This window comes from Ambystoma mexicanum, chromosome 12 (assembly GCF_040938575.1).
Source record: "Ambystoma mexicanum isolate Mex_15411 chromosome 12, UKY_AmexF1_1, whole genome shotgun sequence".
NCBI classification, from domain to species: domain Eukaryota; kingdom Metazoa; phylum Chordata; class Amphibia; order Caudata; family Ambystomatidae; genus Ambystoma; species Ambystoma mexicanum.
In genome coordinates, this window is record NC_090936.1 from 196,760,094 (window position 1) to 196,772,870 (window position 12,777).

General features: G+C 47.9%; 1 protein-coding gene across 1 annotated transcript in view; it reads right to left on the reverse strand.

Moving 5' to 3' along the window:
• CRACR2A (calcium release activated channel regulator 2A) overlaps window positions 1-12,777 on the reverse strand; it is a 957,312-nt gene that overhangs the window by 189,799 nt on the left and 754,736 nt on the right. The window contains exon 10 of the mRNA XM_069628295.1: window positions 5,886-5,931. Coding sequence (XP_069484396.1) covers window positions 5,886-5,931 — 46 coding nt within the window. The remainder of the gene's footprint in view (window positions 1-5,885; window positions 5,932-12,777) is intronic.

The window sequence follows — 12,777 nt, forward strand, 5'->3', positions numbered from 1 at the left end:
ACGGCAAGAATACGGGGTCTGGGACCCTGATCAAGGGGGAGAAACATTGTCATACCTTCGGTCATATGATAGCACTTGCCAGGAGAGTGAACCAAGTCTATCATGGAGGGAAACCAAGCAAGAAAGGTGAGCCTGGGACCCGCACCCCTAAGAGGAAGAAAGATCATCATCCTTCTTCATAGTCACAGTACCTGGCAGAGTAGTGAACCAGGTTGACTATGCCTAACGAAAGCTGAGAAAGCCCAGGGGAAGACGTAATTCCCCTAACATTTCGTACTTCCTAGAAGCCTGGGAAAGGCCAGGGCGAAGAAAGACATTCCCCCCATCAATATTGAACTGTCCAAGAAGCCTGAAAAAGGCCAGGGGAAGGGAGACATTCCCCCATCAATGTATTTATTTTATTGATTTCTAAAGCGCTGGGACGAAGCCTGTAGGCATAGAAGCAGTAAGACATAGACCGACAACACAAAACAATCGAAATCAGGTGGATGAGTCAACATCGAGGTCCAGGGAGGATTTATTCAAAAAGAATGGTCTTCAGCTTATCACTAAAGGATGGTAAGGATGAACAAGATCTGAGGTCTGAAGGTAGAGCATTCCACAAACGAGTGGCTGCTATCAGAAAATATCCCACTGAAACAAGAGTCCGTTTTGAGCTGGGGATCTGCAAAGACAAGAATTGTTGGACCTTAGTGTGTGCTTAACAAGGAGCTAGGAAAGCCAATTCGAGAGATAGACTGGGCTTTTCCCTACAGGCATGTATGTGCGATAAATAAAGTCCTAAAGGTGATCCGCTTGCCCAATACGTAGCCAGTACAGTCATCTCCTTGCCACCGTAACATGGTCCTTCTGTCAAAGCTCCTTTATAACTCGAACAGCATTGTTTTGTATCAATTGTAGGTGATTTAGTTTGTCTTTACCTATGCCCTGGTGCATGCTGGAGTAATAATCAATGCAAGCTCCTATGATGGCATCGGCTAAAATGGCACAATTTAAAGTATCAAGGAAAGTTATGATATGAGGTAGAAGCCCGATATAGTATGATGTACTTGATACCAAGCTACTGATATGATCTTTCATCGTGAGATCTTTGTCAACGACCACTCCAAGAGTTTTAACATTGGGCAGAGTCGCTAAGGTGCAGTCAGCAATTAAAAAAAATGTATAGTCTGCATCCAGTTTGCGTAGTTCGACAGGAGTGCGGACAAGCATATTCTCAGTCTTGGAGTTGTCAAGTGCCAGCCCATTGCACAGCATCCAAGAGTGTATTTAATTATAGACGGTACGGTATTAATATTAAAGATGTGTTGAGTAAAATTGCCTGTGAGGTGTATAAAGTACTATCATCTGCATAGTTGATATATATTATTGTGTTGTCTCAGAAGCCTGAGTAAAGCCAGGGGAAAGGAGACATTCCCCCCACCAATATTGAACTGTCTGAGAAGCCTGAACAAGATCAGTGGTAGAGAGACATTCCCCCCATCAATCATTGTGTTGTCTGAGAAGCCTGAGTAAGGGCAGAGGAAGGGAGATATTCCCCCTCAATAAGTGGGCCTAATTACAACCCCGGCGGTAGCCGTGCTGATAAAAACAGCACGGCTGCCTGCCGAGTTGTGTTTTATTCAGCCGGAAAAAATGACCCCCATTCGAGTCCCATAGGACTCAATGGGAATGGGGAGGAAGGAAGCACCGGCACCATTAATAACGGTGCAGGTGCTTCCGTCAAAGTCTGCGAGTGGGTTCCCGTTCTGCCCGTCCACAGAACTCGGAGTGTGCCGGTCTGGTAACAACGGTGCCGGTAGATTACCGGGAACCCTTGTTACTGGACCGGCATACTCATAATGAGGCCCATTGTGTTGCCCGAGAAGTTGAGAAAGGCTAGGAAAAAACAGAGAAAGGTTAGGTGGGAGGGAGGCATCCCCCTGACATCTTGATCTGGAGTCAGAGCGGAGGGAGCCGGGAAGACTAACAGAAAGTTATATCCCAGGGATTCCATAGTGAAATCAACTATGAACAATAATGGATATTTCTTGTGAACTGCACTTTAAGAACCTGGTAAACCTGGAACTTGATGTTGCTTCAGAACGAGACTGTAGCCTGTGCAAGGGAGGCATTCCCTCCAAACATAGCCTCAGTTTGGAACTATTGAAACCCTCTCAGTTATTTAGTTTTATTCATAGTGTAAGGGAAGGAAATAGGTTTATGCACAGGATGGTGGATTCTTTTACTTTGGACATCCTGACAGATTCCATAGCGCTTTTAGTTGAGGCAGAGACGCCCCTCTTAGAAATAGAGCGAGAAAGGTTTCCTTTTCTTTTCTCATATACCACAATAAAAAGTATTTGCCACAGTTCAGCAATACTTTAGCAGCTTAATCACATTTTACTTTCACTCGCTTCTTCTCAGTATACGCGCAACCTTCATTCTCGTGATACACTGTTGCTGCTTGTAAATTTTATCTTCCACACAGACCGGCCTTTCACAGCTTTCTTTACCTCATCGACTGTGCTGTTTTCTGTTCTTGCGTCTTTGATCTAGGAGCCAAGATGTATACAACAGCTGCTGCCTCACCTCCCCAACTCGGTCACTCACCCGGGAGCGCTGCTGGTATCTTTAGTACACAATACCGGATTCACAGTTCTCTTTCGTCTGGGTCACTTGTGCAGCTTTCAATATCCTTTGGAGGTAATGATTGTTCACGGGACGCCCAAGGTCTCTCTTCTCCTTGATTCTGCTTCTTGTCCTGCCACCCTGCTCCACCTGCTTCACTGCTGCCCCGGAAGAACTGCCCCCTTCTCATGCCTTGCTCTGCCTTGCCTTGCTCAGAGTGTGCCCAGTGCACCACCTTTTATCCGTGTGAGGAAAGTCAATAGGTATCAGATGTATGCAACTGTGGTCAATTTCCTGAATCTGCCTCCTATTCCTTAGCTCAGTGTTTGTGCAGGAAAGGGGGGAGTTGGACAATCGGAATATCCTAAAAAATAGGATGCGTAAAGTTGTTGAAAAGAGAGGGATACTGGGTCCCACCATTAGTTATCTCACCCTCACTCCCACGAGGATCCCTCACCGGGTGATCCTCCCACACTGGTCTACCCCCAGTGTCTGGATCCAAAGCCGATGGCCATGCCCTGGCCACCTGGGCAAGTGATTCCTGGGGACTAGACAGTGAGACACCCTCTGGTTTCTCACACTGCTATAAATACTGCTGTGGACTTCAGAGCCCATAATGCCTAGGGCACTGGGACAAGGAGGAGGAACGCATAGTTAATGAACATTAAACGTGTCATGAAACATAATGACCAATCTAGTTGTTGTAACAGGAAGCACCCGAGGGGGACATTTAATTTCAGGTTTGGTCTGAAGTGAGAGAAGGAGATGCGGATGGAGTGGTAAATGGGACTAATGATTTTGAATACCGAACAATTGAAATAATACAAAGGCAGCCAGGTGAAATACTACCGATAAGGGATACCAATTGGGGGATATTTGTAATCTGCATTGCCAGCAGCCAAGAGGATGCAGAAGAGTAATACAAAGGCTACAAAAGCCCACCTCTTCTAATATGGGACCTCTATGGGGAGAATTCTATAACCTGCTTTGCCAACAGCCAAAAGGCTACAGAAGAATAATGCAAAGGCAACAAGGGTGCAACTTCCCTTTTATGGAATACCAATTTGGGGAGATCTGCAACCCACCTTATCAAGAGTCAAGAGACTATAATGTGAAGCAGTTATTTTTCAAGCCTCCTCACATAGTATAGTGGTGTGGAGAATCTTGGAACAAGCATTACCACTCAGCACAATTGTAGGAGTAGTTTTTATCCTGGCAGGTAAGTATGCCAGGAAAGGGACCAATAGTAGTTAGTCCTGGCAGGCGAGTGTACCAGGAAAGATGATGATGATTTAAAGTACTCTAGTTGTGGTAACCAGATGTGTTGGAAAGATTTTGTTGATTTAATTTCCATTGGTGAACTGTTGAATTAATAAAAGCAATTGCTGTGCTATCCTGACAAATGTGTTTCCTTTGACAAAGACGTATGATGCGCTAATGATTAGTTGGCCTTTTGAAAAGAAGAAGTGCTTTGATTTATTAACCTGTGTTTTTAGGAAGAAACCTTTACTTTGTCAAGCAGAAAGCTGTGGAAAATAACAGTTGTTTTAATTTGCAACCAAACATTTGTGAACAGAACTTTGTTATTGCACAGAACTTCTTTGAATCCAAACTTTAGTCAAGTGATTTCTGAATTGATCCAGGGGAAGGGAGTCCAACCCTGTTCAAAAGGAATACTTTCTAAATCCCTTGAGTTTGAATTAATAAGTTTTTTTGTGGAACTGACAATTGCTGAACATTCCTTGTATAATGTTGTTGTGTATATTTGTGTGAGGGTCAGATAGTTTTTGGACACTAGGTAACTTTTCTTTAGTTTTAGTTTGCCAGTCAGGGCCATGCTCTTTAGTTTAGGGAACGATGGGTGTTTATCTTACCCCTTTATATTTCCTACAAATCGAAACCTTTGAGAAAACTATACGTTTGTGTCCATCTCACATTTCTGACCCCTCACAGATCCCATTTTTTACTTTAAGTTACCAAACCTTGAAAACATCCTTAATAAAAGTCTGTGAAAACTGACATCCTATCTTAGTATACATTTTGATCAAAGGCGCAACCCTGTGACACAATCAGTCAAGCATTATATATAGTGCAAAAAGTGATGCTGGTGTGAGCAGGGGATTCTTCATCAATCTTAGTGCCTCATTACAAATTGTGTAGTATTCCAGCAGAAAATCCACTGGATTAGCACCCAATGGAATTACAAGTCAAGTCAAACAAGTTTATTCGGTTGTATAAAACAGCCATTAAACGACATATAGACACAATTATTACACTGGTTCATATTGCAAAATCTTAAAATTACACTTCCATGAAAAATAAAGTTTAAAAAACATTGCCTAGGGCAGCATACAAATACATTTGGCAATCGGACGGTTGCCTCGTCATGAACTACATTAAAAGATATTTTAGTAATGATTCATTTAAAAGACAATACAAAATGCTTTAACCCATTACAAGTGCTACAGGGATTTCTTAGGGGCCCTCACCACCTTGCTGTTTCAAAATACGATTTCTAAAATACATCGCTCTTTTCAGGAACGTCAAAAGAGCCCAAGCGGTGTAAACTGATTCGGCACTCAGGAGAAACACAAGAGCAGCCCTGTGTGTGCGGATCATCGACTTCTTAAGGGCAGGAATCAGGGACACTTTACGTATGCCTGAATTACCGTTAGCACACTTCGTACGGCAGAATTATCACTGCATTATATGTGCTGGTGGTGGAGTTAATCCCCAATTTGTTTAGTCCATTGGACTCTAAAGGGCATTTTTGGCTGCATTTTCACTGGCGGAATTACCGCTGCAGTAATTCTACTGATTTTGCTGATTTCCGGCAGAAAGCGGGAGGATTTCCCTCCAGGATGATGCTGGAGGTAAATCCCCCACTCCAGAGCCATACTCGTATAATTTCGTCACCACCAATTTTTTCCTTCACCGCCATACTTGGAATGAGCCCCAAAGTGATAATTGACTGACAGCCATTGGCCGGTCCCTACGAAGGTGAGATTTAGATTCCTGAATGTAATTGTGCCACTGACTTATTGGAACACTATTGTGCACCTCTTGAAGTTTAAGTTGTTAAACATGCTTATTGTACAGCTTCTTCCCCTGGTAAAAGGAGGGGATGCAGCAGAGACTGCTGGGGACCATAGTACTTATACTTAAATAATACAGACCCGGCAAATTAAGGGGATGAAAAACAGAATTTCTTGACTTCTTTCGGGTTAATGAACGAGACAGACATGCGGACATCTGTGATATGCGACCTCAAATACCTGTAAGCAGCTGTCCCTCTCGTCTCTCAGGTGTTTGTTGGTCTCCCTGTCCGGAAATAAAATGAAATAATGTTAAATGTACATGCCTCTGTAACTTGTGCAAAGACTCTTTATTCCTATAATATGTAAGTCATTCACTTTTTATATCACTGCAGATTTTTTGGAATACTTTTTGATTGTTTTCTCAAGTATCACAAATGTAGAGATCACAACAGGATCACTTGATAGCCAAGTGTGAATTAGAAAGCAATATCTAATAGTTTGGTCCTTTCTATGTGAATCACTGCACTCCAAAATAAATAACATTAAAATGTTTCCAAACCGTTAAACTGACATTTGATTGTATAGAAATATTGTCATTCATTTCTCCTTTGTATAGCAGGTGCAAACCCTTTTCTTTAAAAGGCATGTGTCAAAATAAAAAAGGCAGACAAACATACTAAACTGAATTTAAAAAAAAGCTCAATTGGCCTCAAGAGTTAAATAGTAATTCGTATGTAAACATGCCAACAAAAAAAAAATCTAATTACTGTTACCACCACTTGGTCAGCTGGAATTTCCACCAGATTACAAGTGGTGGTAGAGGTGTAATTCCCCCATTTATTTTGGGTCCATTGGACCCAATGAGGATTTTTTTGCGGCATTACTGCTGCGGTAATCGCACCAATTCTGCCAATTTTCCTGCATTGTATAGGAAGATTTACCTCCAGGGTTTTCCCGTGACCTCTTGAGCTGGTTGATGAGCCGGATCAGCAATGGCAATGGAGGGAATGCGTATAGAAACAGGCCCTCCCAGGGGAACGAGAAAGCATCGCCCATGCTCGTCGGCTGGGGAAACCTGCTGGCGAACCTCCGGCACTTGGAGTTCGTCGCCGTCGCGAACAGATCGATCTGGGGTGTGCCCCACCGTCGGAAGAGGCAGTCCACTAGATCCTGCCGTAGTTCCCACTCATGGCACGAGCGCAGCTCCCTGCTGAGTGAGTCGGCGATGGTGTTTTTTAACCATGCCAGATGAAACGGCACCAGAAACATCCCTTGGGCGACGGCCCAATGCCACAGATCCTGCGCCTCCCTGGACAGGGCTGGGGACCTGGTTCCGCCCTGTTTCCTGATGTCGAACATGGTGGTGGTGTTGTCGGTGAAGATCCTCACCACCTTGCCCTTGAGGGACGGAAGGAAGGACCTGAGGGCCCAAAACACTGCACGGAGCTCCAGGACGTTGATATGGAGGGACTTCTCCGTCGGGAGCCAAAGGCCTCTCGCGTGCAGATTTTCGGTGTGCGCTCCCCACCCTTCCAGGGAGGCATCCGTGGTCACTGTCTCCTGGTGGCCGGGGGTCTGGAAGTCTATGCCCGCCGTCAGATGCGCGCGGGTGCCCCAGCACCGGATCGCTCGTCGGAAACTCTCGTCGAGTGTGATCCTCTCCTCGAAGCTGCCCGTAGTCTGGATCCAGCGCGCGTCCAGGAACTCCTGCAACGGGCGCATCCGGAGCCTGCACAGGGGGATGAGGTAAATGCAAGAAGACATCATTCCGAGGAGGGACTTGATGGACCTCACTCTGGACCTCACTCTGGCCGCGTCCGCAACCAGCATCCGCTGCACCTTGCCCAGAATGGCACCCGTCCTTTCCTCCGACGGATAGGCCAGGAGCGACACTGTCGAGCTTCGCTCCCAGAAAACAGTGCGTCTTGCGCGGGCACCAGGTGGGACTTGGCGTAGTTTATGGAGAATCCCAGGTCCGTGAGAAGTTGGACGGTCCTTGCCGTGTGCTCCACGGCGAGCTCCTTCGTCTTCGCTCGGATGAGCCAGTCGTCCAGTCGTCCAGTTAGGGGTAGACGTGGATCCCCTCTCGGCGCAGCTGCGCCGCCACCGGTGCGAGGCACTTGTTGAACACCCTGGGTGCCGACCTTAGTCCGAAGGGAAGGGCTCTGAACTGATAGTGACGCCCTTGGACCACGAACCTGAGAAACTTTCGGTGTCCCTTTAGGATGGGAATATGGAAGTAGGCATCCTCCAAATCCAACGACGACAGAAAATCGCCCTCCTCCAGCTGACCCAGGACGTGTTGGAGGGTGACCATCCGGAACTTCTGTGCCTTGATGAATTTGTTCAGTCGTCGTAGGTCCAGGATGGGACGCTATCCTCCCGTCTTCTTCTTCACGAGGAAGTATCTTGAGTAAATTCCGGAGCCCCGAAGCCTCTTTGGGACGAGCTCGATGGCGCCCTTCCTGAGCATCGCCTTTACCTCCAAGAGAAGTTGAGGGACGTGAAGTTCTTTCCTGGCCACAGGGGGGACGCGCGGGCACCTTCTTTGAAACTCGAGCGCGTGACCCTGGGGTAGGGTGTCCAGCACCCAACGGTCGGTGGAGCTGGACTCCCACACACTGACGAAGCTCGCCAGCCGGCCTCCCACCGGGGTGCTTCGGTGGGGGCCCGACCCCACGGCCGGTTCAGTCCTGCTTCGACGAGGCTTTGCCGCCTTGACCTCCTTGGCGACGATGGCGGGATCCGCCTGACTTGCCTCGTCCCCTGTAAGCTTGTAAGCTTCCTGCGACGATGAACGGGCCGCTTGACGGTAGGTGGAAAATCTGCCGCCGGAACCTTTGAAGGCACCCTTGCCTCCGCCGCTCCGAAAGGGCGGCCGCCGTTGCTGGAGAACCCCAAGAGCCCGGGCCGTCTCGGTGTCTGCTTTGATGGCTTGAAGGGAATCGTCCACTGTTTTCCCAAACAGGTTGTTTCCATCGAACGGCATGTCCAAGACTCTGGTCTGCACGTCTTGACGGAAGTCAGTAGCCTTGAGCCATCCACGCCGCCTAAGGCACACGCCGTTGCCCAACTGGCGAAATCCAGTGTCGGCGATGTCCGTCGCAATCGTAATGGCGTGGTCCGACGCCACCTCACCTTCCTGCAAGATCTCTAGGGTATCCGCCCTCTTGTCGTCTGGTAGGAAGTCCAGCAGGGGGGCCAGTTTGTACCACAGCTCCCTGTCGTAGCGGGCTACGATAGCCAAGGCGTTGGCCGCCTTAATCGTCGTCGCTGCAGACGAGATGACCCTGCGTCCCATCGTATCCAATTTCTTTCCCTCGCCGTCCGGCGGGGAAGTCGACGTGGAGGCCGCACCCCCCCGCTTTCTTCCTGGCCGCCGCGGAGACGACGGAGTCCGGGGTCGGCTGTGCCCGGAAGGCACAAGGGGGCCGCGTCCGGGACCCGGTACTTCTTCTCGTACCGATCCCTTCTAGCCGGCGTCGTGGATGGGTACTTGAGGAGGGCGAGGCCCTCATCCCAAATATTCTCCGTCGGAGGTTTCACGGGGGTCCTGTCGATGGGCATAAAAGAGGACTCCCTCCGCGGTGGCAGGGAGACTCTGAGCCCCGAGGTCGCCACCACTGGTGTAGCCTCCACAGGCTGAGCCAGGGCCGCCGCGACTGTCTCGATAGAGGCCTTGGCCGGATGGATTAAGGCTTTCACCACCTTAGGTGCGCTCACCGCCTTCTCCTTGGGGGGGGGACACTGCCTCGCTCTCGCTCCGATGGGGCCTTCGAGCTCGACCGGGGCCTCTCCAGGAGCTTTGCCGGGTGCTTGGCCTTCCCCCTCCCCAATCCAGAGCGTTGGCTCGTGGTTGATGGTGCCGGGGAGGATGCACCCTGCCTGGCGCCCGTAGAGCCCGACCGTTCGGCGCTCCCGGTGCCAGCGGACTCGCGGTGCTTGGCCTTGTGTTGGACCCCCGTCGCCGGGGCATCCTCAAAGGTCTTAGAAGACCGCTCGAATTTCTTCCTCTTCTTCTCGCCTGACGGGCTCTTCCCTTCCAGCTAGTTGGTGAGACGTTGATGGCGGTCCTTCATGGTCCGCTCCGACATATTGCCGCAAAACGCACAGTCCTTCTGCACGTGCGTCTTGTCCTCATGTAGGCAGTAAAGACAAAAGGAGTGTTCGTCCTCCTTAAAGACATTCTGAAGCTGGCATCCAGGGCAGACCCTGGATAGCTTTCCGGGCGTCGAGCTTCCCTTCTCCTGGGCCATGTCCGAGATGGGCCTGAGAAACTTCTGGAGTCCTCCAACAGCGTAGCTCGACGAAATCTTCATCCTTGAGGGGCGTAGACGAATCCGACACGGGTCCCCATTGATCGGATGAAGAATCGGTGGAGCTTGAGGCTCTTTTTGACCAAAAAAAATCGAAGTTTTGAGAAAAAAACGTGAAAAAATAGCACTAAAGCTCGAGAGCAATAGCACGAGGATCCCAACACTTGAACGTGCGGTAAAAATTTGAAGATGGCTGCCAGAGGCGGGGCTTAGGTAGAGGGCAGTCATTGGCTGTGGTCAGTATGACGCAGAGATCAGTGATTGGTTACTACTACGAAAGACAGATCAGAAACGAAACTGATACTGGTTTTTGCTTTACCGAGGATTCCCAGCCTGACGACGGGGAATATTCATGAGCATGTGAATCCATGCCAGACCCCATGCTGGAGAAGCTTCCTTTACTCAAAAGCTTCCATTACTCAACCTGCCCAACTCAGGCAGTAGCAATGCAAGCTTGTGTTGCACGGCACTGGTGCAACACACATAGTAGCAGAACAATCATTCATCCCCCAACAGGTATTTGCAGTCCAAGCTACCCTCCACAACAGGCCCTGCCCACCACCTCCCTCTAGAGAAACACAAGCTATTCGCCTGACCCCAGGAGTGCAGGAGACTTCTGCCCCCTTCTGCTGGCCAACCACCACCTCTGGCCACCACCAAAGATTGCTTGCTGCTCAGCAACTGCTGGTAGCACAACTGACGTTGGTTAGGTGACATGCTTGCCCACACTTCGTGAGCGTGGCCACCTCGGCCGGCAAGCATTCAGAATCGTCTTCCTTGATCCGTGCCCTGAGGAAGCAAACATGGGGGTGGTAACTTGTATAGCGCAGCAGAGCTGAGGGAAATCCACGCAGGTTCTAGCATAATGATCCAAACCCGCTACATATTTGGCACTGGAATGTCAGGCACCTTATTTCCTTCCAAAACAACAAGTAGCCGTGATAGTGAATGAAAGTTCATGATGCGCCACATAAGGTTGGTCGAGTTTTACTCCTTTCGCTGTATCACTTTCTCTGGACTTAGTGTGAAGCAGTGGGATTGCATCAAAATACCCTGAAGAACCGCTGACATGAGTTTGTATGGGGCACAGGCCAAGACATCAGGCACGGTGCCGGTGCCATCACGTGTTCTGAAAGCACTTCTTGATCTGTGTCAGACCCTCCATTCACCTTCCACGCACGCCCTGGCATGATTTCGACGTAGACCTGCGGGTCGCACAAAGATCACTGCATATTTCGACAGATCCCCTCAGATCTTGTGACCCTGGGCCTAAGCGATGGACCCACTTCCTCAGATTCAGGATTTGTTTTTGTTTTTTTTATTTTCTGATGCATGATTGTAATCGTCATGCAAAGTAAGTTGATTATGAAAAGTCAAACCCCCACAAACGCCTATAAGGCAGGCAATCCACTGCCTGCTTTTCTGATACAGCATCAGTATTCAGAAGTGGCAGTGATGAAACAGCTATGAAATTATGGAAAACCCTGTTTTAACATGGACATCTTTTAATCAATGTTTAGTAGTGACTGCGCTTTTACAATTGCATAACTTGTTGTACTAGATATTGACACAAGTGTGTACCCCATACTACAGTGTACTGTGCACTATGCTGTGCAACAAGGACATGAGTGCTGTTTTAGTGGTTAAACATCTTCTAACCATACTTCTGGTCGAAAGAAATATTCAAAGATACCGGTGGGTAGAATTATGCATGGCATTTTACATACACTAATTGCTTAATGGTCAAGAGGAAACTAAACAGCGATTGGGCCTGATTTACAGCAGCGTGTGTCAAGGAGGTTGTGCCATTGCCCAACGCTGCTGTAAATCCTTGATTTTTTGACACATTGGAGAAGGAAAGTAAGGGGAGACCCGTGCTTTTCGAGAAGAATACTCAAAAGACGTGTTCCTTTTTAGCACCATTAAACCTGGTCCAGTGCTTATGTTAAACCTTTGTGTTTGTCGCCTTTAATTGTTCGCACATAATTCTAAAAATACAAGTTGTGCTGTTTCGTGTCTTTACAGCATTATCTTAATGGCACTCGGCGACTGTGCTTCATTGGCCCAGCTAGAATAATGAATTTTCACACAATGCTGCTACTTCTATGATATACTTCTATTCTCTGACACCAGGGAGGTAATCTGTAATGTTCCACTAAGGTTCTAACTTCATGCAATCTTTGCCGTTGTGTACCCCACTTCCTAAGTGCAGTCTCCAATGAACAAAGGAGGATCCTGCTGTTTGCGGCGCCCCCTGAACAATGGTGGCTAACAGCAGGGAACGCGTCATGGGGAGAACGTTCCTAGTGTGTAGACGACTGATGAACAAAGAGGATAGGTTGAATTAAATAATATTGCTTTTTTTGGGATGATGCATTTTCTATAAGATTCTTGCACTGTTTCAGAAATCAACCTGTTCCTATTGCATGGCTACATGTTTCTGCTTTGGAAGAAAGGAAACACAGATGTGCACTAAGTTGGTAAGAATTGTCTGCTTCTATGCACAGCGAAGCACAAAACACACAACTACAAACACACTAATTAAAATACCAGGTCACACGTGGTTTATTGAGATATTTCAAACCAAAGGATCACTGTATTCAAAGTGGAAACATTTAATCCATTTTTACGGAGCTATTTACAACTCATTTGAATTGGTGACGAATGCAAAACATGCAACAATATTGCTGTCTAGTTCGTATCCTACTTGCCTCCATTCTTGTATGACCTTTTTGATGTTGCTACCCGCTCAGAAATCACGAACATTTCAGAATACATTGCAGGCACAGAGTTGAATGTTCCATTAAGTATGA